General features: G+C 44.1%; 1 protein-coding gene across 10 annotated transcripts; it reads right to left on the bottom strand.

The window, feature by feature from the left end:
- Positions 1-10,621: 10,621 nt before the first annotated feature.
- LOC125514415 (putative amino acid permease 7) lies at positions 10,622-25,332 on the bottom strand. 10 transcript variants are annotated; one of them, XM_048679730.2, is made up of 8 exons: positions 25,175-25,325; positions 24,267-24,321; positions 22,994-23,236; positions 22,483-22,576; positions 11,774-12,003; positions 11,565-11,698; positions 11,250-11,471; positions 10,622-11,164 (listed from the first exon to the last, which is right to left on the bottom strand). In XM_048679730.2, the coding sequence occupies exons 2-8, from the start codon at positions 24,295-24,297 to the stop codon at positions 10,781-10,783; spliced, it is 1,338 nt and encodes a 445-aa protein (XP_048535687.1). In that variant the 5' UTR covers positions 24,298-24,321; positions 25,175-25,325; the 3' UTR covers positions 10,622-10,780. The 10 variants fall into 10 exon arrangements, with proteins under 10 accessions (XP_048535687.1, XP_048535690.1, XP_087384615.1 ...); XM_048679733.2 differs by having other exon boundaries at positions 23,858-24,321; positions 25,175-25,307; XM_087528489.1 differs by lacking the exon at positions 24,267-24,321 and adding an exon at positions 23,858-24,109 and having other exon boundaries at positions 25,175-25,306.
- Positions 25,333-27,382: the final 2,050 nt, after the last annotated feature.

Genomic DNA, 27,382 nt, shown 5'->3' with positions numbered 1-27,382 from the left:
CCAGTCCATAAATGGATCGCTGGAGCTTGCACACTTTGTTAGCTCCCTTTGAATCGATAAAACCTTTAGGTTGCATCATATACAACTCTTCTTCCAGAAATCCATTCAGGAATGCAGTCTTTACATCCATTTGCCAAATTTCATAATCATAAAATGCGGCAATAGCTAACATGATTCGCACGGACTTAAGCATCGCTACAGGTGAGAAGGTCTCATCGTAGTCAACTCCTTGAACTTGTCGAAAACCTTTTGCAACAAGTTGAGCTTTGTAGACAGTAACATTACCGTCAGCGTCCGTCTTCTTCTTGAAGATCCATTTGTTCTTGATGGCTTGTCGATCATCGGGCAAGTCAACCAAAGTCCACACTTTGTTCTCATACATGGATCCCATCTCAGATTTCATGGCCTCAAGCCATTTTGCGGAATCTGGGCTCGTCATCGCTTCCTCATAGTTCGTAGGTTCGTCATGGTCAAGTAACATGGTCTCCAGAACTGGATTACCGTACCACTCTGGTGCGGATCTTGCTCTGGTCGACCTACGAGGTTCGGTAGTAACTTGATCTAAAGTTTCATGATCATCATCATTAGCTTCCTCACTAGTTGGTGTAGATGTCACAGGAACCAGTTTCTGTGATGAACTACTTTCCAATAAGGGAGCAGGTACAGTTACCTCATCAAGTTCTACTTTCCTCCCACTCACTTCTTTCGAGAGAAACTCCTTCTCTAGAAAGGATCCATTCTTAGCAACGAATATCTTGCCTTCGGATCTGTGATAGAAGGTGTACCCAATAGTTTCCTTTGGGTATCCTATGAAGTCACATTTCTCTGATTTGGGTTCGAGCTTATCAGGTTGAAGCTTTTTCACATAAGCATCGCAGCCCCAAACTTTAAGAAACGATAACTTTGGTTTCTTGCCAAACCATAGTTCATAAGACGTCGTCTCAACAGATTTTGATGGTGCCCTGTTTAACGTGAATGCAGCCGTCTCTAAAGCATAACCCCAAAACGATAGCGGTAAATCAGTAAGAGACATCATAGATCGCACCATATCTAGTAAAGTACGATTACGACGTTCGGACACACCATTACGTTGTGGTGTTCCGGGTGGCGTGAGTTGTGAAACTATTCCGCATTGTTTCAAATGTATGCCAAACTCGTAACTCAAATACTCTCCTCCACGATCAGATCGTTGAAACTTTATTTTCTTTTTACAATGATTTTCCACTTCACTCTGAAATTCTTTGAACTTTTCAAATGTTTCAGACTTATGTTTCATTAAGTAGATATACCCATATCTGCTTAAATCATCTGTGAAGGTGAGAAAATAACGATACCCACCGCGAGCCTCAATATTCATCGGACCACATACATCAGTATGTATGATTTCCAATAAATCTGTTGCTCGCTCCATAGTTCCGGAGAATAGTGTTTTAGTCATCTTTCCCATAAAGCATGGTTCGCAAGTACCAAGTGATTCATAATCAAGTGATTCCAAAAGTCCAACAGTATGGAGTTTCTTCATGCCCTTTATACCAATATGACCCAAATGGCAGTGCCACAAATAAGTTGCACTATCATTATCAACTCTGCATCTTTTGGCTTCAACATTATGAATATGTGTATCACTACTATCGAGATTCAACAAGAATAGACCACTCTTTAAGGGTGCATGACCATAAAAGATATTACTCATATAAATAGAACAACCATTATTCTCAGATTTAAATGAATAACCGTCTCGCATCAAACAAGATCCAGATATAATGTTCATGCTTAACGCTGGCACCAAATAACAATTATTTAAGTCTAAAACTAATCTCGAAGGTAGATGTAGAGGTAGCGTGCCGACGGCGATCACATCGACTTTGGAACCATTTCCCACGCGCATCGTCACCTCGTCCTTAGCCAGTCTTCGCTTAATCCGTAGTCCCTGTTTCGAGTTGCAAATATTAGCAACAGAACCAGTATCAAATACCCAGGTGCTACTGCGAGCTCTGGTAAGGTACACATCAATAACATGTATATCACATATACCTTTGTTCACCTTGCCATGCTTCTTATCTGCCAAATACTTGGGGCAGTTCCGCTTCCAGTGACCAGTCTGTTTGCAGTAGAAGCACTCAGTCTCAGGCTTAGGTCCAGACTTTGGTTTCTTCTCCTGAGCAGCAACTTGTTTGCCGTTCTTCTTGAAGTTCCCCTTCTTCTTCCCTTTGCCCTTTTTCAAACTGGTGGTTTTATTGACCATCAACACTTGATGCTCCTTCTTGATTTCTACCTCTGCAGCCTTTAGCATTGCGAAGAGCTCGGGAATTGTCTTATTCATCCCTTGCATATTATAGTTCATCACGAAGCTTTTGTAGCTTGGTGGCAGTGATTGAAGAACTCTGTCGATGACACTATCAACAGGAAGATTAACTCCCAGTTGAGTCAAGTGATTATGATACCCAGAAATTTTGAGTATATGCTCACTGACAGAACTATTCTGCTCCATCTTGCAGCTATAGAACTTATTGGAGACTTCATATCTCTCAATCCGGGCATTTGCTTGAAATATTAACTTCAACTCGTGGAACATCTCATATGCTCCATGATGTTCAAAACGTCGTTGAAGTCCCGATTCTAAGCCGTAAAGCATGGCACACTGAACTATCGAGTAGTCATCAGCTTTACTCTACCAAACGTTCTTAACATTGTCAGTAGCATCTGCAGCAGGCCTGGCACCCAGCGGTGCTTCCAGGACGTAATTATTCTGTGCAGCAATAAGGATAATCCTCAAGTTACGGACCCAGTCCGTGTAATTGCTACCATCATCTTTCAACTTTGCTTTCTCAAGGAACGCATTAAAATTCAACGGAACAACAACACGGGCCATCTATCTACAACAACATAGATAAGCAAAATACTATCAGGTACTAAGTTCATGATAAATTTAAGTTCAATTAATCATATTACTTAAGAACTCCCACTTAGATAGACATCCCTCTAGTCTTCTAAGTGATCACGTGATCCATATCAACTAAACCATAACCGATCATCACGTGAAATGGAGTAGTTTTCAATGGTGAACATCACTATGTTGATCATATCTACTATATGATTCATGCTCGACCTTTCATCTCAGTGTTCCGAGGCCATATCTGCATATGCTAGGCTCGTCAAGTTTAACCCGAGTATTCTGCATGTGCAAAACTGGCTTGCACCCGTTCTAGATGGACGTAGAGCTTATCACACCCGATCATCACGTGGTGTCTCAGCACGACGAACTTTGGCAATGGTGCATACTCAGGGAGAACACTTTTATCTTGAAATTTAGTGAGAGATCTTCTTATAATGCTACCGTCAAACAAAGCAGAATAAGATGCATAAAGGATAAACATCACATGAAATCAATATAAGTGATATGATATGGCCATCATCATCTTGTGCTTGTGATCTCCATCTTCGAAGCACCGTCATGATCACCATCGTCACCGGCGCGACACCTTGATCTCCATCGTAGCATCATTGTCGTCTCGCCAACTATTGCTTCTATGATTATCGCTACCACTTAGTGATAAAGTAAAGCAATTACAGGGTGATTGCATTGCATACAATAAAGCGACAACCATATGGCTCCTGCCAGTTGCCGATAACTCCGTTAAAAAACATGATCATCTCATATAATAAATATAGCATCATGTCTTGACCATATCACATCACAACATGCCCTGCAAAAGAAAGTTAGACGTCCTCTACTTTGTTGTTGCAAGTTTTACGTGGCTGCTACGGGCTGAGCAAGAACCGTTCTTACCTATGCATCAAAACCACAACGATAGTTCGTCAAGTTGGTGCTGTTTTAACCTTCTCAAGGATCGGGCATAACCACACTCGGTTCAACTAAAGTTGGAGAAACTGACACCCGCCAGCCACCTATGTGCAAAGCACGTCGGTAGAACCAGTCTCGCGTAAACGTACGCGTAATGTCGGTCCGGGCCGCTTCATCCAACAATACCGCCGAACCAAAGTATGACATGCTGGTAAGCAGTATGACTTGTATCGCCCACAACTCACTTGTGTTCTACTCGTGCATATAACATCTACGCATAAAAACCGGCTATGATACCACTGTTGAGGAACGTAGTAATTTCAAATAAATTCCTACGCACACGCAGGATCATGGTGATGCATAGCAACGAGATGGGAGAGTGTCGTCCACGTACCCTCGTAGACCGTTAAGCGGAAGCGTTATGACAACACGATTGATGTAGTCGTACGTCTTCACGATCGACCGATCCTCAGTACCGAACATACGTCACCTCCGCGTTCAGCACACGTTCAGCTCGGTGACGTCCCGCGAACTGACGATCCAGTAGAGCTCGGGGAAGAGTTTCGCCAGCACGACGGCGTGGTGACGATGTTGATGAAGCTACCGCAGCAGGGCTTCGCCTAAACACCGCTACAGTATGACCGAGGTGGATTATGGTGGAGGGGGCACCGCACACAGCTGGGAGAGATCTTTATGATCAACTTGTGTGTCTAGAGGTGCACCCTACCCCTGTATATAAAGGAGCAAGGGGGAGGCCGGCCGGCCCTTGTTGGCGCGCCTAGGAGGAGGAATCCTCCTCCTAGTAGGAGTAGGATTCCTCCCTTTCCTACTCCTACTAGGAGGGGGAAAGGCAGGGAGAGAAAGAGAAGGAAAGGGGGGCGCCGCCCCCCTTCTCCTAGTCCAATTCGGACAGGGGGAAGGGGCACGCTACCTGCCCTAGGCCGGCCCCTCTCTCTTTCCCTTATGGCCCAACAAGGCCCATTAGCCCCCGGGGGGTTCCGGTAACCCCTCCGGTACTCCGGTAAAATCCCGATTTCATCCGGAACTATTCCGATGTCCAAATGTAGGCTTCCAATATATCAATCTTTATGTCTCGACCATTTCGAGACTCCTCGTCATGTCCGTTATCAAATCCGGGACTCCGAACTACCTTCGGTACATCAAAACATATAAACTCATAAAACCGATCGTCACAGAACTTTAAGCGTGCGGACCCTACGGGTTCAAGAACTATGTAGACATGACCGAGACACGTCTCCTGTCAATAACCAATAGCGGAACCTGGATGCTCATATCGGTTCCTACATATTCTGTGAAGGTCTTTATCGGTCAAACCGCACAACACTATACGTTGTTCTCTTTGTCATCGGTATGTTACTTGCCTGAGATTCGATCGTCGGTATCTCAATACCTAGTTCAATCTCATTACCGGCAAGTCCCTTTACTCGTTCCATAGTACATCATCCTGTAACTAACTCATTAGTTATCATGCTTGCAAGGCTTATAGTGATGTGTATTACCGAGAGGGCCCAGATATACCTCTCCGACAATCGGAGTGACAAATCCTAATCTTGATCTATGCCAACTCAACAAGTACCATTGGAGACACCTGTAGAGCACCTTTATAATCACCAAGTTACGTTGTGACGTTTGGTAGCACACAAAGTGTTCCTCTAGTATTCGGGAGTTGCATAATCTCATAGTCATAAGAACATGTATAAGTCATGAAGAAAGCAATAGCAGTAAACAAACGATCAAGTGCTAAGCTAACGAAATGGGTCAAGTCAATCACATCATTCTCCTAATGATGTGATCCCATTGATCAAATAACAACTAATGTCTATGGTTAGGAAACTTAACCATCTTTGATCAATGAGCTAGTCTAGTAAAGGCATACTAGTGACACTATGTTTGTCTATGTATTCACACATGTATTATGTTTCCGGTTAATACAATTCTAGCATGAATAATAAACATTTAGCATGAAATAAGGAAATAAATAATAACTTTATTATTGCCTCTAGGGCATATTTCCTTCAATATAGACACCGGAGGGGGCTAGGGTTACACAGAGTCGGTTACAAGGGAGGAGATCTACATATCCGAATTGCTAAGCTTGCCTTCCACGCAAAGGAGAGTCCCACCCGGACACGGGCCGAAGTCTTCAATCTTGTATCTTCATAGTCCAACAGTCCGGCCAAAGTATATAGTCCGGCTGTCCGAGGACCCCCTAATCCAGGACTCCCTCACCGGCCACGGCATAGTCTGTTTCCCACGACATGTATTTCCCATGTCCGGCAACAAGCTCACTGGACCGTCGCCAGCCCCAGAGCTAAATGCTTCAGCGCGAGTGGAAGAATAGCCTCTACCTCCATGAAGCACAGATGAACGGTTGGTTTTTGGGTGAGGGAAGACAGTTATGGTGGCCTACGCCCCCGCGAAGCGGGCAAGTCACCGATTGTGACGCCCGACAAGACGGTGGCAGTGGCCTTCCTAGGACACAAGAAGCGATGGCCTCCCATGGTGTACTTTTCCTTGCTATCGGCCGCAACCACGGACATGCTAGCTTCGTCGTCGTGGCGGCGGGGTGCGGCCAACGTAGAGCTGGCGATGTCATCTGTGTGCTCCAGTCAAATTCTTCGCCGTCGCGTCAATCTTCATGAACATGACTTTTCTCCACCTGCAGGGACATGTGCCGCGATCGCTCATGGCAGGTTTCACTGGCCGCTGCGTAGGACAGGAGCATCGTCTTCTGCTCGTCCACATTCGCTACGATGCACGTGCAGATGATTTGCTCTTCTGCGTGCCAGTGCTCGTCGAGGATGCGGAGGTTGTATATCTAGTCAGCGTGCACCTGCCAAAACGCGGCCTCTCGTTCTTCCAACACTAAGTCGGTGCAATGTTCCCATGCCTTGCCAATGGTGATGGCGGCCTAGATCGACGAGGGCAGTGGCACCGGCTTGTCCGCGTTTCTACCCTCTGGAGAGCTCGCTGACAAGCCAGCCTGTATCATGCTGTCTCGACGGGTCACCCAGCCGACTGCAATGCGGGAGAGTTCCTTCTTCTACTCGCTGGAGACGCCGTCCCATAGGGCTTTGGAGCTCAAGGCCATGACGGGTGTGGTGCAAGGAGGAGATGAAGAGCGGATGTGTGTTGTGGCAATTGCCCAACGCCTAGCCACATTTAAATAATAGGTGGATGCTAGGCGCCAAGCGGTGAGGTGTTTAATGCCGGTCGGCATGCGGACGAACGTATGGCGCTCGGGGAGCTAGTGTAGGTTCCTCGACAGACACACTAGTTTAATGAGGGTGTAAGTGCATCTAGTGCCACCCCTAGTTGGTTTTGGAGTATCGACGACAAACTTGGTTGAGGGACTAATGTGTTTGTGAGAATTGCAGGATAACACAGGTAGTAGTCCCATATTGATTCGGTTTATCTACCAGATATGACCCCTAAAAATGTGTGGAGACATTGAAGACAATGGTGGTTTGTGAAGATATTCATAGTGAAGATCATGACATGAGAAGACATTCACGTGAAGACTATGGAGTACGAAGACATAGTTGTTTCGTAGTTTCCTTTTTTTCTTTATTGAGTCATAGGAACCACTGTACTATTAAGTGGGGTCCAAGTGAACAAAGTCAGAGTGACTGAAGTGATGCTCAACCAAATCCTATGTCTTCGAGCGAAGACAATGAGAGCAAATCTTATCCAGAGCTGGATGGGTCAGCTTTACTTGTAGCCCAAGTCAAGTTGCCGCGTGTGTTTGAGATCCGACCGTTGGACACGTGTCGGTTCCTTAATGACCCAGGGTCATTTCGGACAAATCAGGTCGGGTTGCCTCTTGGCTATAAATAGCCCACCCGCTACACCATAAATTGGTGGCTGCTCAGAGTTAGTGCACGGCTTTTGTCGTTTGAGAGCAACCCACCTCAAAAGCATTTGAGAGAGAGATCCTTGTGAGGACAAAGCCCAAAACACCCAAAGCCAAAGAGTGTTAGGCATCACTGAAGTCTTTCTGTCTGCGTGACCTGAAGACTTGTTACACCTGAGGATTGTGAATCCTTCAGTCGGTTAGGCGTCGCGTTCTAAGCATCCAAGAGCCATTGTTAATTGCCAGTGAACGAAGTCTGTGAAGGTTTGAAAGTCTACCTTGAAGACTTACCAGAGTGATTGGACGAGGACTGTGTGTCCTTGGCTCAAGGGGAATAAGGTGAAGACGCGGTCTTCTGAGTCAAATCTCCACCTCCCTAACCAGACGTATAGTTGTCACAGCAACTGGAACTGGTCTACCAAATCCTTGTCTTCACCGAGCAACTGGTTCAATCCTCCACTTCCCTTTACTTTACAGTTTGTCTTCGTGAAGTCATTGCCTGCTTGTATGATTTGATTGTCTTCACTGTGTGAAGATTGTTTACTGTTTGGCTTCATACTGTCTTCCATCCTGATCCATACTACCTAGCTACTGATAGTCTTCGTGCTTTCACTTCATTACTTACTTGACTATGGCTTGTCTAGTGTAGTCTTCCTTCCAATGCATATGAATAGGTTCATTTCTATCGTTTGTCTTCAAAGACCTCCTGTTTTGAAGACATTCATAAAAATCGCCTATTCACCCCCTCTAGTCGATAACTAGCACTTTCAGAGGGTAGGCGGACGAATGTCGTTTCAATGTGGAGGGAAGACGCGTGCAGTGGGCGGAGCTTTCGGTCGGTGCGCCGCTTTAATGCCGGCTCCAGTGAGAGGTCGTGTACGCTTTGGGCCAGCATGAATACGACGCTGATGCTCCTGAGCGGCGCTGACCTCCTCAGGCGAGAAAGGGCACGGGCGAGGGAGAAGGTTTTGTGTGGGCCAGGGTTGTCGGAAGCGGGCTGTCGGGACGCCCGCAAAGCCCCGGTTTGTGTGAACCGGGCATCAGATGGATACAAGATCGCGTTGTATGGCAGAAAACGTCTAGACCGCGCGGCCCGGACGGATGCGGCAGTTGGAGATTTATGATCTCTCGTGTTGGAGATTAATTCTTTCCATGGGAACACATTAAACAAAAGGGTTTCATGATCTCCCGCGTTCATTAGTCATTAGTGGCAATATCAAAGTGATTTCTCGAAAATTCTAGGATTATTTGGATTAAACAACGGTGTTATGGCGGCAAAAAAATCACAATCACACCACCACGCCCGATTGAAACATTTTGGCAAACAGAGGCAGGGCATTGAAGGGCGTGGGAGCCGGCATCCGCGAACGGACAGGCGTTGGCAATTGCGACTCCGTGAAGGTGTGCTCCGCGTTGTGATCGGCATTGTATCACACATGGTGGCCGACGATGATGGTGGACACGAAATGTTGCTGCGGAGCGAGATGCGGGGCGGTGTAATAGTATGATGGATGCAACTGCGTCGGCCAGGGCAATGACGATTGCACGATTGGCACCGGCGAATCACACGCTTTTCTGAAGGACATACGGGTGACCAACCGCCGCCAAGGCGTCCTCCCTTTGGAACAAAAGTAGGCCAGTGAGGAGAGTCTTAGGTGTACAAAAGTTGAAACTTTAGGGAAAATACAGTTTGTGGGATCTAGTAGATAGGTGTTAATCCTCCTAAAGCAGACAATTTCTTCTAAAATATAACTTATCGTTATTTGCTGGATATGCTCTAGTCTGGACATGCGACTCTCACCATACTTACCCAACCACTCCACCCACCTCACTGCACTGACCTGGCCCTTGACACCGCCACCACAGTTGCCTCTGTCGACTTCATGCTGTCAGAATCGACCGACACCGCCATCCCGTAACCATGTCGACCTCTCCCCGCCCCTTCTCGTCAGTCGAGGTGGCTAGAATTGCCTTTTCCGCCGCTGATGACGAGCCCGTCGTCACTAAGCTCTGCCTGGTCGCTGCCGAGGTCAGTTTTCTCTGGAATTAGACCAACCGACCTCGGAAATACGATAGCAAGCTGGAGCGCAGGCCAGAGCTGGCCGGCACAGCCAGAACCAGAGAAGTAGTCTGTCATTGGCGTCGTCAACGTTGTCGCGCTACTTCCAAATTGCATTCAACGCATCATCGCTCGTGAACCGCTTGTGCCGCCACCTTGGCAGCCTTGGCAATCTCTGCTGCCGCCTTGGAGCGCAAACCAGAGCTCTGCTGCTGGCGCTCCGACCGCCTCCGCACAGAAGATATTTGCCTCTATGGTATTTATTTTTCCAAAAAAAACATTTTATAACAAAAGGTCTCAAATTGACTATTAAATTTCCTTATGTTTAGATGAAGAGGTCGTGGGAGACGATCTTCGTCAATTCGTCGCCGGATAAGGACGAAGACGATGAATTTGAGTTGGTGGGTCACGTGGTTGATATGCAGGAGGATTTTAAGAGGCCGCGACATGGTTCTCAATTAGTTTTAAGGATGGTTTTTCGAGACCGCCATGTGTAATGATGGTTTAGTGAGGGATTATTTTGCGGCGAATTAAGTATATCACCTTTGCTATTTTTGGAGCCGATTCCACGTGTGTCAGTATTTTTCCAACACCATTGCAAAATCTGCAGAGAAACTTGATCCCTAGTTTGCACCAAAGACAACACTGAAAAATCAACTAATTTTTAGGATAGGGGATCTACTAGATGAGCAACAGTGGTTCCCTAAAAAAAGATATGGGATAGGGATCTGCTACGAGATGCTCTTAGAGTCTGTTAGAGCTGCGGTAATGATGGCAATGCACCTTCGGATCGAGTGTTTGTAGTTGTCGTTAGGTGGGCTATGAAAATGAACATTATCGTTGTTACTTTTGTGTTCTTTGTATTGTCATGCTGTTTGATGAATAGATCGTAAGTGTATATTTTTTGCTTTTCATAGGGCAGGATTTACTTTGTTTTTCTAAAACAAATTAACACATTCGTAGCTACGCAAAAATCAGGGTTGCCAGAGTTGCCACCTGAAGAAAGTCAAGTGATCGAACCGCATATGTACTAGGCTACTAGCTAGCCTTTGTTGGGGCCGAACACCCCCACGGCGGAGCCAACCGAGGCGAAGGCGGCGACGAGCAGGCAGGTGGCGCGGAAGGCCTGAATGGCGAGCCACCGCGTCGTCCACGGCGCCACCTTGTTCTGCGCAAGGTACATCTCGACGGGGAAGTGGATGTCCAGCGGCCAGAAGGTGAAGGCGCCGATGAGCCCCACCACCTGGTTGAAGTAGGGGTACCACACGGCCATCGCCGTCACGGCCACAACGTACGCCGTGCGGAAGCACAGCCTGAATACGTTGACGCTGCGCCGCCAGCGGAGCAGCGGCAGCTCCACCTCGACGGCCCAGGCCTCGGCTCCGAAGCGTCGTTCCACGAGCGCGAACGCCGGCTGGCTGTACAGCTGAACACATACGTAATTCACGAGCGGCGTCAGGTCAGGTCGCGGTTGCACGCGGCACATACATAGGATAGTAGTAGGTGCTTGCCTGGTAGCCGCCGAGGAGGTGGAGGACGACGGAGAGGTTGGCGAGGTCGATGAGCCAGTAGGGCTCGCCGAAGCCGGTGAGGAGGTTCCCCGGCGTGCCGTCGCCGAACGCCGCGTAGCCGAAGCACCCGCAGCCGAGGTAGAAGAAGGTGGTGATCGCGATGCTGGCCCTCGAAGCCTTCTTCATCGTCTTGCTCTCCGCCGGCGGCGACCTCAGCGTGTCCTGCTTGATCATACCGTGTCAGCTCGGTCCCTTACGCCGAGCGCATGCAATCGCACTGGCATTTTGTGCATATGCAAATGCATTCTGACCTACCTCTATTTCCAGCAGCACCAAGGTGTAAGGGTAGGCGAAGGCGATGTCGCCTAGGGACTGTGCGACGCGCCACACCTTCTGCATCGGGGATACCAGGGGAATGCCTCCGATTCCCCCCATGATCACCCCATTCTCTGAAGAAAGGAATCGTCACATGGCCGATCATGTGTGCGAGTGCGTCGTGCTATCTGTTACTGTTACGCACGTACCGATCACCTTGGCGGCGCCGAGGCCGAAGCCGACGAAGGAGTAGAAGAAGGACATGACTGCGGCGAAGACGGAGAGCCAAGCCATGTTGTGGAAGTCCGGTATCTGCGACAGCACTGCCTGCGCGAGGCCGAACAGGAGCATGTAGTAGACGTCTGAGCCCCCGGCGGCGGCGGTGGAGAACGGTGCGCCTCGGCCTTCCCGGCCGTAGCGATTCGCTTCATGAATCGCCCTGATAAACCAGAGATTGTTACAATAGTTAGCAACAATCTATAAGGGAGGGATGTGGAGTATCTGCTCCCGAGCTCAAATGCTCACTCATGAGCAGTACAATAAAAAATAGTTAAAAATCAAAGAATTCTGAATTTCCTTTGGGAAAAACTTTGACAAATGTTTTGTATATATGCTTGCAAAAATTCAGCACGAATAACATTCGTGGAAGTCGTGGCAAGAAAACCAAATCAATGCTCCAAAAATGCTAGTTTTAAAAACATTTAGGACTGCTAATTTTTTTGCATGACTACCACGAATTGTTCTAGGGTCTTCGACTGGCTATTCTACCTGGATCACCACAATAGTAGGCAATATCTACACTGAAAAACTCTGCTAAGCTCTACGAGTTGCCCAAGATGCAACATGCAGTGGAAGGTCTGAAATGCACCTATTCTTCAAATGTCATGTTGCTCGTCGCGTGTGACGCGTAATGTCCATCTCAACCCTGGACAGGCGGTGGAAACAACCAAGCTGGAGTACTCTAGGGGCAGAGGGGATTTCTGGTGGAGCAGTGAAATGCAATTTTTTTTTGAGAAATCGGTGAAATGCATTCAAATCGGAAAGAACACCAACGGCGAAATCACTCTGCTGAGCCGACACTGACACTGAGAGACGAAATCTAGGGGCGCAAATGGGTTTAGAGACCCCAGCAGTCCTATCCCGAATATGGCAGTTGAACTATTATAATAGGCTTGGCTCTATAAAATGGGCTTATCTTGGGCAATAAAACGAAAATAAAGAAGAGATTCTTATTTTCAAGCGGAACTCGAATGGGCTGCTAGCAGATTTGTTGGGGATGTAGCATGACTACCAACCCATCGAACACCTCTGGTAGTCCGCACTACCGTTGAGTTGTCGGCCTCTTTATAGCCCTTCATCATCTTCCTGATTCTCTGAAAAAATAGGAAGATGGCGTGACTTACTCTCCTCATGCTTGTCATGATGATCTAAATACTCTCTATATTTGAAATATATTTAGGTAGGAAGTCTCCCTCCCCTCCTGGTGATTGTTTCGAAGAAAACGCATCCTCAAACTGCAATCTCCCAGTTCAGTTTCTTGGATGATTACTTTGTATAGGTCCATTGAGCTAGTCTGAATATTGTTGACAATGCTCAAGCGGTCAGATGCCACCAAGTGCAGGTCGGCCGCTGGCGCCATCCTCTCCGACGTCGCCATGGTCGTCGAGTGATAGGAAACAATCCCCGATTATGGAAAGCCACACAAATGGCTCTCCCAACAGACGATTTTGATACTTCACCAGCAACATTTAGCTTCATGGTACCCGTAGCCCCGCCTATTCATTTCTTCCTGCACTTGCATTGGTAATTGAGTTATCGGTGGTTTCTCCGTGAATTTCAACTCAAGCCCAAAGCTCTTAGATCAGAAGGTGGGGAAAGGGCGACAGTTCTAGCACAACATATTCATTGCTCTAGGAGGCACTTCTCTTCGGAGCTCATTGATATCTCGATGTAGTATGGGGATTTGAGCTCATCTAGATTACTTTGTGCTTCAGCTCAAAAACTGTACTCCCTCCGTACCGGTGCATAAGTCACATTATGAAAACCAAATAATCTTAAAACACTTAGGCGCGGTGCATTAACTACCAACTTTGTTCCCTGTTTTTTGTCTTGGAAAAAGAAATCAACCAATAGGAGACGTGGGACGTGTATGCATCCAATGACTTGCGACTACTTATCATAATATGCGGTGGTCAATTCTCTGCATGCAATAGTATTAATTAGCAAATAAACATCAAGTTCTCTCGTTCCCTCCCCCCCCCACCTTGGTCGTGGTGCACAACCTAAGATGACTAATACGCAGGAAGTACGTGATGTATGGGGGTGGGATGGGGCCTCCTTACTAGTTGATGCAACCTAGTTCTCATTGTCGGTCCCTAGACTTGCAATTGAGCCATTTCTTCTCATCATAAGACGAAGTGGGCCATCCCTTCCTACTACCTTCACGGGACTAGGTGTGGTGTCTTCCTCCTACTCCCTTTGTACCGGTGTATTAGTCATCTTAGGTTCTCCACCGCGATCAAGGTGGGGGAAACTTGATGTTTATTTGATAATTAATACTATTGCATGCAGAGAATTGACCACTGCATGTTATGCTAAGTAGTCACAAGTCATTGGATGCATACACGTCCCATGTCTCCTATTGGCTGATTTCTTTTTTCAAGGCAAAAAACAGGGAACGAGGTGGGTAGTTAATGCACCTCAGCTAAGTGTTTTGGGTTACTTGGTTTTCATAATGTAACTTATGCACCAGTACGGTGGGAGTAATCATTCATCTATGGTGCTTCCTTCAAAGTCCTTTTGCATGCACAAGTGCTTATGGCATTCTCTCTGGCCCCTACCACCTTTTCATGTCCCTTCCTAGAAATGAAGCAGTGTGTATCAAAGGGGGGCTACGTGCTAATAAACTCGTCCCACATCCAACCTCCATAATTGAATTGTGACTTGTGCATGTTCCCCCAGCTTACAATCTTCATGCATGTTCCCTAGAAGACCACACCATGTCACAGAACTAGGGCGCCCTCTCGTATTTCACCGTGAAGGAATGTATGTCAATGATTTTGTAAAAATCAAGATTTTCGTTCACTTTTACATAGTCGATGCCATCCACACGGAGCACATATTGATCTGTTTGTCCTTCTACATCACTAGTTCCTCTATCTAGTATTAATCCCAGATGGCAAATGATGTGTAACCAGACCATTAGATTTTTCAGTTGTCGATCTTGGGAAGCCATGGGGTGGAACATCATGGGACTAGCCTCCTTGAGTCACCACTAGTCACCCAAAAAGTAAAGATATATGAAGATGAAATTCTTCCTAGCCATGTGGTGTTTGAGTCTACATGACATGCTCCATGCGGCCTTCATCGCCTCAATGAAGGAATGCACACCAAAAGGATGCAACATATGCATGCGCACCACCGCTGATCACTCCACCCTCTTGCATAGGCTGTTCAGATATTCCTCAATGACACAAACATTCTCGAGTTCATTGTTGTCCAGGTCCAGATTCTTCATCATGCCATCAAGTGTCACAGAAGATCCCGAGGAACCAATGGCCGCAACCCTTGATGCACTCGCCGACATAACATGGCCAATGTGACAATCAAGATTCAACCAAATCCTAGACCCTCCATGTGACACCAAGGCTAGGTGGAAGGACCAACTGACCCCATGATCAAACCAATTGTATTTGCGAGGGAGAGAAGAGGCAAGGCTAGGAAAATTATAGAATAAATATTGCGTAGGACGAAGATTGCCTCCGGCAGAGTCAAAGAACGAGTCAGTGTGTTAGCTTTGAATTGAAATATTGGTCATCAATCAATTAATCATTCATTTTTTCTTATTTGGTATTTTCACCGAGGCGTGTTTCTTACAAAGGACAACCTGGGTAATTGGCAGAGAAGTAGGAAGTGTTATTTTTGTCCACCTGAGAGACAATTAAACCCCTCTTTCAATGCGCCTTTTCGTTTTCTATATGGTATGTCACCAAGGTCGCATCCAACTTGTATTTGCCTTGCAATGTTGCCAATATGTATGGTCGGTGGCTTGATGGTATACCACACAAGTTTGATGCGCTTATAACGGTGAGAGTGTCTGCCTTATTATGGCCGCTATGGCTATGTAGAAAAAGACATGGTTTTCAATGGTAAAATATAAACTTATCACAAATGCAGGTTATATGTACACATTGGCCCCGTTATCGTCTACTCTCCAACTACTGGAGCACTAACCATTCTTCACGACAGTGTGTACACATTTGAAGCGGGTGGCCAAGGATTTTATTTACCCCACACAAGTAGATGCATAGTCTACGTACCGATAGGTCCTCCACCCGCTTCGCATAAGCATGATTTTGGTCTAGTATGACTTTGTTGTTGCTGCCATTTTTATTATTATCATGTGGGTGAATTAGAGTTTTGTTGTGTGCATCCTAGTCATGTAGAGACTGGTTATATTCACATTATGCTTTGTGTCCAGTTGATGCAACATTATAAGTAAATAAAAGCATTAATTTATGAGATTTTTTCATTTGGCCAATAGTCAGAAATTTCTTGAACATGGTTGCCAGATCAAGCAATCTCTCTAACCTACTCCTATATCGCTCGTCCTAACCCTTAATCTTCTGGTGAGCATCCACATCATTCCACCTAGCCCACCTCTGACTCTAGATTCCCTGGCTAGAAGAAATAGAGAGGAAGAGAAGATTTTTTTCTCGAAAGAATAGACCGTGAGCAAAAAGGAAGCAACCACCTCAGTATTAGCATTGTCATAAATTTTAGATTTTTTGTAGAATATCTCACATATCCATGAGATTTCTTGTCATGCATTATCTCGGTGAGATACTTTAGCTAAAACATTCCACTTGAGTGCAAAGGTGAAAAAGGTGGTGCCAGGAGATCCCCTTTACCCGCCAGTGAGAGCGCGGATCCTGGCCTCCTCCGCTCGCTTTGGCAATGGGGGGAGGTGGGGATCTCGTTCCTCTGCATCGGGCGTGTAGATAGGGTAGCTTTAGGTTGTGTGGCGCTGATTTGTGGTTGAGATCGCTGTCACTCTGCAGGAATAATTCTACCGCCTCTTTTCCTCCTTGCTGGTGCTGGTGGTGCCGACATGAGGGCGGCATTGCTCTCCCATTGATTTATGTATCGAGTGGTGGTTTGTATTCCAGGTGCATCGATGGCTCCAACGCATTGTGGCATGTTATTGAGCTTTGGGCTGGTTGGCATTGCTGCAAGGACGAATTGGCCTTATGATTATCATTCTTCCCCTCCTCTTCATTGTTGCGCAAACGAATCCTCCATTGGCGGCAAGGAGGTGGGGTCCTAGTGTGTAGGGGGTGGATATGTGGTTTCCGACGAAGATTCCTTGGCAACGATGGTTTTCTCGGGGTGCTAGTCTTATGGCCGAAGTTTGAAGACTTCCCGGTCTCCATGGTCGTCTTTACAAGGTGCTGGCTCCGGCAATGGGGCGACGGCGGCGGTGATGACGCGCCTTCAACTCGCTTCGGCGGAAGCTGTGGTTGTTGTGTGGTCTGCAGACCTTGCTGTAATTTTATTTACTTCTGGGGTACTCTAAACTACTTTGGAATTTTCAATATAAACTCTGGTCCTTTCTGCAAAAAAAAAAGCATTCCAAAACTTTGTAGAGCCCCATTTGCACTTCTCGAATGTTTGGATTTTTCAAGCCATACCCAACATTGACAGATACAACCCATAGTCAAGACAAATGGGGCGACCAACCTAGGTCCTTGGAGGAGGAGAGACCAAAATACAAAATTCTATAGTCAATTAGACGAGTAGTGCTAAAACTTCACGGAAACCGGCATACATCGAACTCATGCAACACCTTGGTTCGGGCGTGCAAATACAACGCTTATTGCCGTCATATACAAAATCGATGCTAACTAGGCATGCCGACATGGCATGGGCCTGCTGTCAGCCACCGGACGACAAAAACAGGATGTGTGATCCCTTATTTTGTAAAAAAAACCTCATAATTATTTTTCTCATGGAAAAGCCCCTGGTATGGGTGGGTCATGTTGTCAAGGGCCCACAAATAATGTGCAAAAGTGGTGAGTTGTGGCCAGCAGGTGTGTGTACCAAGCCAATTCACACATAATGTTTCATGTTCTAAGTGGATATGTCTCCTATATATCCATTGAGTCTTGCGGGTTGTTTAAATAAGAGGATTATAGAGAACTAGGTCTTTTTAAACGTGATTTCTGTTGTGACCACCTAAAAACTTGTTTGGATCACCTAACTAAAACGTGGATATGCACAATTGAGTTTTATAAACAGTTTTGCTAAAGTAGATCTAGATGTGCCATAAGTATTGCACATCTAAGTCCTATGTCATTGATCTTGCGCAGAGATTCGTTTGGGTATTCTTTTTCGTTTCCTTTTTATGCTTAATTGAGTCACTTAGATGTGCAATAACTAGGGCACATCTAGATGTGCCTTATGTGCCTTAGACATACCGTATAAAAGTCTAAAAGGCCAGCTTTTAGGAAAACTCATTTTCTAAAATCTTTCAACTAATTCCCTGTATCCAAACAACCACTTAAGCGGGCTACAGTCCCTATGGACCATTTTGCACTATTCTTTTAAAAAAATACAAAAGATATGCAAGTTATAATAAAAATAAAATAAAATGCAAAATAGAAATGAACACCTTTAAATACTACATAATTATTTTATTAAAAGCATGAACATTTATAACTTATATTAGCATTTAATTATATAGAACAGTATGAAATTACTTTGATACTTTTATTAAGTATGAAAACTAATACGGGAATAATTTTACAATTTACAATTTAATTATATGGATAATTTTTGAATTAATACATGAATATATTTTTAATGTAATATATATTATTTATAACATAAGATTATAAATTACATATATTTATAAATTTCTACAAAACTAACGCAGCTGTGTGGGGTGGTGGGCACGTGCACCTGATGACTGCATGTCGATGGATCAAATCCCAGCCAACTATTTTTACATTATAAGAATGTTTTTTAAAGCATGAATATTTTTATATAGTACATTAATATTCTGTTAAAACTATGAACCTTTTTCAAATTATATTAGCACATATTCAAATACAGAGAATAATAAAAACTTTCTTAAAGCATGAACACTTTTATATACTACATGGATATTTTGTTAAAACTGTGAACATTTTAAAACTTATAAAAGCATTTATTAAAGTATATAGAAAAATTTGAACTTTCTTAAAGCATGAACGCTTTTATATACTGCATGAATATTTGTTAAAACCGTAAACAGTATTAAGCTTATATAAGCATTTATTGAAATATACAGAAACATATAAATTACTTTGATATTTTTATTAAATATTTGTATTACTACATGAATAGTTTTGTAATTTATAATTTAATTATATGGATAAATCATAAATTAATATGTCATTATTTTATATATAATTTATTTAATTTATATGTATATTATTATAACACATGATTATAATTGACATATATTTAATAATTTCTAAAAAATATATTACAGAATGTGTGCAAACTACAACCGACTTAAGATTCAAAGAATACATAATAGACATATCCACATAGCCCCTAAAAAAAAGACATATCCACATAGGACATGAAATGCTCCTGGGTCGGGTGGTTAGCTGCACGAACCCATTTTTTAATTATTTGTGAGTCACTTAAAGGTGCACCCATGCAGCCAACTACTATTCATATTGACCGGGTTTCTTCGTTAGGCCTTGTTCGGTTCCTTCAGATTTGAAGGGGTTTGGAGGGGATTGAGAGGGATTAAATCCCCCACAAGTCAAAATCCACCTCAATCCTCTCCAATCCTCTCCAATCCTTTTGTGGGAGGGATTAACCGAACAAGCCTTTAGGGAAAACGTTCGAGGTGTTTTCGCAAAATAGCAGGCCACACACCCTGCCTCCACCGTTTGGTGGATCACAGCGGGCCCCACATCATGCTGGCGCACCTAGTAATCGTTGATGTACCCGACCACGATTAGCTTGCATTTGCACGCACCCGACCATGATTAGCTTGCATTTGCACGCCTGATCCAGGTTGTTGCACCAACTCATTGTGCCACAAGTTTTTGCACTAGTGTCGCACCCTTCTTTTTCAATTATTTGTGAGTTGCTGACAGGTGTGCCCATGCGGCCTAGTACTATTCATATTGATATGTTTTGGGGGCTTTTTTGTGAGGAAAAAACTCTAAAGCATTTTTTGTAAAATAACAGGCCACACGTCCTGCCTCTGTCATTCGGTGGCTGACAGGGGGCCCCATGCCATGCTAGCGCACCTAGTCAGCGTCGATTTTGTATCCGGCCGTGATTAGCACTGTATTTGCATGCTCAAACCAAGTTGTGGTAGTCGTTGTATACCGCAAGTTTTACCACTAAAGTGTCCATTTCCGTCAAGTTTTAGCACCAGTGGTACAATTGACTCCAAATTATACTAGTAAACACTAAATTATTATCCAATACATCCCAAACATTATTAAATATGCGGAAAAAATCAAAGCCTCAAAAGTATTGGTCACGAAGTTCGAATAAATCATTGAGTGAAAATGGAGCATGGAAAAAAAAGACGAGAAGACATCCACTGGGCAAGTGGAAATCCCTTTGAAGGAAGCTATTCAGAAATAGCTCGAACGGTTTTCCCTTCGACAACAAACTCACCTTTCTCCTATTTTAATTTTTAATAGAAAGGTTGAAATAGATGTATTTACTTTCTACGTCAAATATCCTTTTTTTTCCTAGTTCTACTTCCAAGCGTATGATACCCCGGGTTGTGTTTTTTTTCTACCAATATGGGCTTTGCCTTCACCAACCAAAAAAACTATCATTGGCTCACTGTTGATTGAAAGATGTGGAAAAGGTATGTAATGCATTTTGGTAGCGTGCTTGTTGGGGGAACACAAAAAATGGAGCATGTACCACCTAAGAACGAACTAATCTGATTTGGTGGGTGGTGACTTGGGCTGTGAGAGACTGGCATGAGCTCTTGAATACGCTAGATAAAACCAAGGGCATTTCGGAAGTGCAAATCAAATATTAAACTGTATGTAGGCAAATGTACAACTAGTGTCATTATTGTGTCTATCAGTAATTACTATAAATGATGCTATCTCAATACCAAGTGCCAAGTACAAGTACAACTAATCGTTGAATCTAACTTTAAATTATACTCTGAAGTTTCTAAAAATACACTTGTCTAATAATACACTAGAAATCACTATTAGATTATTTCTTAGACAATAAGCTTTGGAGATCTCTAGCATGATATTTATAGTGACTAGCTAGAGGCTCATGCGTTGCACGGAACATCAAGATGCATTTATACGAGCTGTTTATCTCGTGGGAGACGAAGAGGAATGAGGGAAGGCCTTATCTACAAATGTGAAGAGGGATGCAGGTATCTTTTTACAAAATTGTCATAGTTTGCTTTCTATCTGTCAGATATAGATCGGACGGTTTATATTGCAGGATGGCAGGCACACCCTCATCACCAACTCGGTTTTTTAGAAGAGTTACAGTGAAATATACTAGGACACATGCATATACAAGCAGTATATATATGTGTACACTATATACTGTACACAATTGTCATAAATTGATTCAATAAGAATGTTGTCATCCATACAATATAAATTTAGAAGTAACAAATGCTTTAGTGGTATACATTATAACTGAATAGTAAAATAAAACATAATTTATTTATTTAAACTATTATGTCGTTAATTATGTGGACTAAGTAATAAAACTAAGTTCTACAAATATAAATTTAGTGCAAAATGATTATTTTAATTTGCACAGGATCAAAAGGTTGCTAGGAACCTGAATGGCCATTCATTTTGGTCTGAAAATCCAAACATTTTGAAGATGATTGGAACACGACATGACCAGACAGTGTGCCAATGAAATAGAAAAAAAAAGTGTTTTTTGGGTGCCGAAACAAGTAATGACAATGTGTGGCATAGTCTAGCTCTAGATTAAATTGCATACACATTTTATCTTATGCAAAGCACTTTGCTTTAAACTCTTTTTGGTTAAGCGCTCATTCACCCACTACATTATTGGTTATATTACACTAGCCACTAGTGGATGACCTCTAGACTCATGAAAAAGTCCATCACTAAGCCTTTGACACTAGTTTACCTTTTCGGCCTTGTTTGACATCATTATTCCTTACCATGTCCTAGACGACATGAAAAAGGCCATCACTAAGCCCTTGACACTACTTTACCTTTTCAACCTTGTTTGACATCATTATTTCATACCATGTCACAGACGGCATGAAAAAAGGCCATCACTAAGCCCTTGACACTAGTTTACCTTTTCGGCCTTGTTTGACATTATTATTTCTTGCCATGTCAAAGACGGCATGAAAAAGGCCATCACTAAGCCATTGACACTAGTTTACCTTTTCACACTTGTTTGGCATCATTATTTCTTAGCAAGTCATAGACGGTATGAAAAAGGCCATCACTAAGCACTTGACACTAGCTTACCTTTTCGGCCTTGTTTAACATCATTATTTCTTGCCATGTCAAAGATGTCATGAAAAAGACCATCACTAAGCCATTGCACTAGTTTACCTTTTCGCACTTTTTTGACATTATTATTTCTTAGCATGTCATAGACGGCATGAAAAAGGCCATTACTAAGCCCTTGAAACTAGTTTATCTTTTCAGCCTTGTATGACATATTTATTTGTTAGCATGTCATAGACGGCATGAAAAAGGCCATCATTAAGCTCTTCACACTAGTTTATCTTTTTGTCTTTGTTTGACATCATTATTTCTTAGCATGGCATGGTTCTACATTACAACCAATAAACTCGTGTGGTTGTCACACAGCACTGAGATCATATATATGTCAAGTACTATGTTTAGATATATTTTACCTCATACTAGTGGCTGTGGTGAGAGTGTACACCACGCCACTCCCAAACAGGCTGATGCTAAGGAAAAATCCGCTCAACATCTGTCTCTTCTCACCTGCGCCGATGTAATATTATGCATATCAAAACTCAGTCGCTATCTGTGCATAATCTGTAGTGTTCACAAAGCTAGCGATCTTTAATTTTGCCCTGGAAACTAACAGCATTTATAGACAATTGATGTCATTAAACACAACTCACAGCTGGGACCAATATATTGTTTCTCATGAAAAGTCCTCATTGTATTTTTGGTCAAACTTTGATCACTGACTTTTTACTATCAAAATATAAGTTACACACCATAAAATTTATACCATTGGCTTTCTATTCGAAAGAAGTTTCGAATGGTATTATTTTTAATGCAATAAAACTTATGTTTTATTAGTTAAATTTACTATCAAAGTTTGGCATAAAATACGATAAGACTAATAAACTCGACAGAGGAAGTAGCTAGTTATGGTTATCATCACATCACCTAGGTAAAACTTCACGGCGTCCATGTAAGACTTGTTCCTGACGCCGCTGCCACGCTCCGGATCTCCTCGAGAAACGTAGCATTCGGCGAGCAGGGAGGACTGCACCACGGTGACCCCCGCGAAGAACACGATGGCCGTCGGCCCGCCGACCCAGCCGAGTTGGGCCACGCTCCACGCCAGCGACAGCACGCCGGAGCCGACCACCGCCGTGATGATGTGCGCGGACGCCGTCCATACCGTGCCTGTCCATCCAAAACTCAAATAATCAATCAATCAAAATTTCCGATGATATTCCTCAAAAAAAAAATTCGGCCGTAGTAATTTAGGCCCTATTTGTTTGGGTGTTTACTTCTGCTTTTGAAGTTTTTCCACTTTGACAAAAAAACCCACAAAAGCTCCTAAATAGATGCTTTTAAAGCTTTTATGGCTTTTGATGAATCGATATAACAACATTTAGCTTCAAAAGCTAGAAAAATTCTAAAAGCACATATTTAGGAGCTTTTATGGTTTTTTAGGGCCAAAGTGAAAAAGTTACAAAAACAGAAGCAAAAGTCCAAATAAACAAGGCCTTAGACTAGAATCCAGAGTGCACACGAGCAAGCAATTGCATGTTGGGGAATTGTGGCTGTTCGTCTCGCGTCGGTCGTTGTTGCTGCCGGCCGTGTCCAGAGTGCAAATGGCGCTGTCAAGTGAATGCGATATTACAACAATCCTATCGAGTGGTGGTGAGCAGGGCCGGTCCTGACTTTTCAAAGGCCCGGGGCGAACGTAAAAAGTGGGCCCACTAGTGGGAAAAATCAATTATATATTAATATAAAGCATAACTTTTCTTTTGGATTGAAAGTTCTAGAAGATTGCATTACCAAATAACGTCTCATAATACACCATGGGTAAACAGGAATGCACATGCTTGTCTTGGCAACAACCAACAAAGTCTTAATTCTTATATACCAATGAGGATAGGATTCCTAACACCGGAGAAAACAAGATAAATACTTTTGAGGCAACAATTTTACAGGAAAGGAGCGGGAACACCTGAATTTGTCAAAGGTGAAATGGAAGAAATCCAGCTATCCAATCCCAATCATATTAGATCTTGGTATGATCCTCATATCCTCAAATGAAGAGAAGATCGGTCAGGGAATCGCTGGAAAACCCAAAAAAACAGTACAAAGATGAAGCGCAAAAGGACTGGGAGATTGCAGGAACTTTGTGAGCTGTTGACCCAAGAAAATTACAATTTGCAAAGCGAAAGTACTATGCAGACGATACTTAACTGGCCGATCGATGGACGATGCTTCATCCAGCGGTTCTACTTCAGTTTGTCCTAGGAATGCATGGTTAGATTAGTAGGATCATGCAAGAATCGGCTGAGCACTGTCGTGTGTGTAGCAGCGCTCTTTGCAAAGAGACTAGCGGATGAAGTGTTGCCTGATGCCGCACACTCGATGGGCATATTTATAGGGAAAACCATAGGGAAGTGAGATAGAGAAATTAATAGTGGGTCAAAGAAATCGGCTACTTATTTACTAGCCATGATGTGTGCTTTGGGAGTAGGAGCGCTGGAGCGGGATGAGGAACGAGAAGACAGACAAAGAATTCAGTCTAGAGAGAAGAAACGGCGGTGGCGGCTAGATGGAACAGAAGCTGGCTGCCTCCTCACGATTCACCTATATAACATTAGTAAGTTAGATTAGGCTATAGGCTTTAAGAATGATGGCCTTTTTCTGTTACTCTGGTGACTTGCTCGGTGCATTTGTTTAATAAATGTTGGGCTGTCTAGTATACCTAGTGTATATAGATGCCCAGGATCGACCCCCCATCAGGCTGGGGCCCTAGGGCGTCGCCCTTCTTGCCCCTACCCAGGGCCGGCCCTGGTGGTGAGTGGTGACCCGTCTGCTGGCAGTTTGGCCAATCTCCAGCGAGCGATTATGCGGGTATGTGGCGGACATGGATGCTCTCAACGGAGCTAGCCGGTGGATTATACACCCCATGGCAGATGGTTTGCCGTATACGATTTCACATGCATGAATAAACCAGGCGCCGTCTGCCAGAGTGGTACTACCATGAACACAACGAAGTTCATCCCAGAGGTTTCAGGCATGGGGATTTCTAACGAACGGGTGAAATCAAGATATGTAATCTTGTGACGGAGCAGCTGATTAGACAAGAGGGCCTACCGGTTCTTTTGACCGGATGCTCCTCGGATGAACTGCGAGAGGACTCCGGGAGCTTCTCCAGCAGCGGCCCTGTTTGGGGGTCGCCACCCCTTCCTCCCATGGCTTCTCTTTCTCCTGTTTTCTCTTTGGAATGTTTGTCCGGGACATTAGTGCCAGTGAATGTCAGCTACTCATATAGGAGTATAAAGAAAAGAAAGATTCCGCTGTCACCAAATCCCTCGCGATGGTTGGTCTGGCAGTAGAATAGAATAGAACAGAACCCTACAAATCAAACATCAAAAAGTTGCTCTGCTTCGGCGCTCCCGATCCAGAGTCCACCACATCATCTCGTGGACCGCAGGCAGATAGTGCAAAGGCATTTGTGGCATTTGATCGTCAGTCGTGTCCTCTACCGTTCCGTGCAGTGGCTGCTCTGTGAGCATGTCAAAATCGATCTACTGGACTCTGTCTACTGAAAAACAGCAGAGGAACTGGTGTTCCACTCAAAATAAAATGGCGGTTGCATCGTGCGGTACTCACGGGCAACGTGCGTGCAGGTGTTCAAACATAGTGCTAGGTCTACCTGCACCGATCAACCATTTTTCTTAGAATTAATTTCATTTCTTACACCCGTGGTTCACGCTTACGACAGAATTGACCACAATTTGAGAAAAGCCTCAATTTATAATCCCGATTGATCACACTTGTGCCATATTTTAGGCTATGCACCTCCCCTGCACATCTATGTTGATTGACGGATAGTGAACCAACTATCCTATGCGAGAACCGTCCGAGCTAATGCACATATGTGTCAATTGTGTCACAAGCCTGAATCATGCCTGAATCATGCCGGTAAACAATAGAATTACTAACTCTTTTTCTTAAAGAAACCTGCGAAACGTTGATGACGTTGGCGCTGGAACAATAAGATCGATTCGTTGTGAAGCAATCAAGCCTCTAGTTGTTGCGTCGTCTGCTCCCCGAACAAATTGTCAAGTGCAGTTTTTCCAGTTATTTGCCTCGCATAAATTGACTGCTCCCGAATATTTTTTTTGTCGGTTTGTATACTTTTGTGTCCGCAGTTTCCCGCTCTGCATGGAAGCCTCTGCGCCAAAGCGATCCGAGTGGCCACCCACTTGAGTTCGGACTTCGTCACGTCATTACCGTACATTTGAAAAGAAAAAGGTGCATACGGAGTTTCTGATGTTGTTGCCCTTCCCTCGCCCGCGACCGACGGGCAGGTGATGCCTGTGAGTGACATGACCATTGAGCTACTTGTGGTGGCACCTACTCCAAATCCAAATGCTCTTTTCGTGAAGGAACTTTGTGATTTGCTAGTCAGCGTGAAGGTTGCTAGACCTGGTTTGGGCAGATCGATTGCTTGCCTCCTGATGGGGACGTCAATAAAGAGCAAACAAAAGAAGATGGGCAAAGGCAAAAATGATGCCAAAAGCAAGGTGTCTATGGCTGCTTGATGGATGATTTTTGGTCTCTCGGCTTGTCCTCTTTGTTTGGGTTGTCGTTGTGGGTTGGGAGGTGTTTGATATCTTTTGTCGAGGTGTTCTCGTGGGGAGTCAGTTGACGTAGTAGCAGTGTCGGGGTTTGTGGATGTTGTGTATTTGGAGAGTTTGGCAGCCCGCCTGTGCGGTTGTGGGGTTTCATGTTGTGGGAGTAGTTTCTTCGTGCTTCTTCGTTTGTATTGACTTTCGCCAGGTTTTTCATAAATTAGTTGGGCAATTCTCTTCTTCTTAATTAATCGATGAGGTAAAAATTTTGCCTCCATTTCAAAAAAAAAGTGCGTACATTTGAAAAAAAAATCATAAATTCGAAAAAGTTCATGAGTTTTAGAAAATACATATAGAAGATCACAAATTCAAGAAAAAGTTCACGGATTTGAAAATATTTTATGAATCAAAAAGATATTTTTGAATTTGAAAAAACACACAAATTTGGGAAAGAAAAAGCAAAGGAAAAAAGCAAATAAAATTAAACAAAAAACCAAGCGAAAACAACGAAATAAAACGGCCCGGTCCTAGGATGAGACACTTTTGGGCCGGCCTGTTACGCTCAACAGGAGATCAAGCGTAGGCAACAGTGACGGAATAAGCTTGTAACTATTGCCATAAGCGCTGAATAGGATTTTGGGCGTTTGGTAGTCTACAGCTCTGGAGAAAAGCACCTTTCGGCCTGGCTCTGGGGAAAAACACCTCTGGACCTGACTCGGGGAAA

This window comes from Triticum urartu, chromosome 6A (assembly GCF_056163025.1).
Source record: "Triticum urartu cultivar PI428250 chromosome 6A, HENAU_Tu73, whole genome shotgun sequence".
Classification (NCBI taxonomy): Eukaryota; Viridiplantae; Streptophyta; class Magnoliopsida; order Poales; family Poaceae; genus Triticum; species Triticum urartu.
The sequence above is the reverse complement of the archived record's forward strand: the minus strand, read 5'-3'. Positions and strand labels throughout refer to the sequence as shown.

Bases quoted from the DNA above. Each gene is read 5' to 3' on its own strand.
- LOC125514415 (XM_048679729.2), bottom strand. From the start codon at position 25,274: ATGGGAGGAAGGGGTGGCGACCCCCAAACAGGGCCGCTGCTGGAGAAG. The intron at 12,004-22,482 runs GTAAAATATATC...CTGGTTTATCAG, and splicing joins ACCACAGCCACTAGTATGAG to GGCGATTCATGAAGCGAATC. The intron at 11,472-11,564 runs GTAGGTCAGAAT...ATGATCAAGCAG, and splicing joins TGGTGCTGCTGGAAATAGAG to GACACGCTGAGGTCGCCGCC.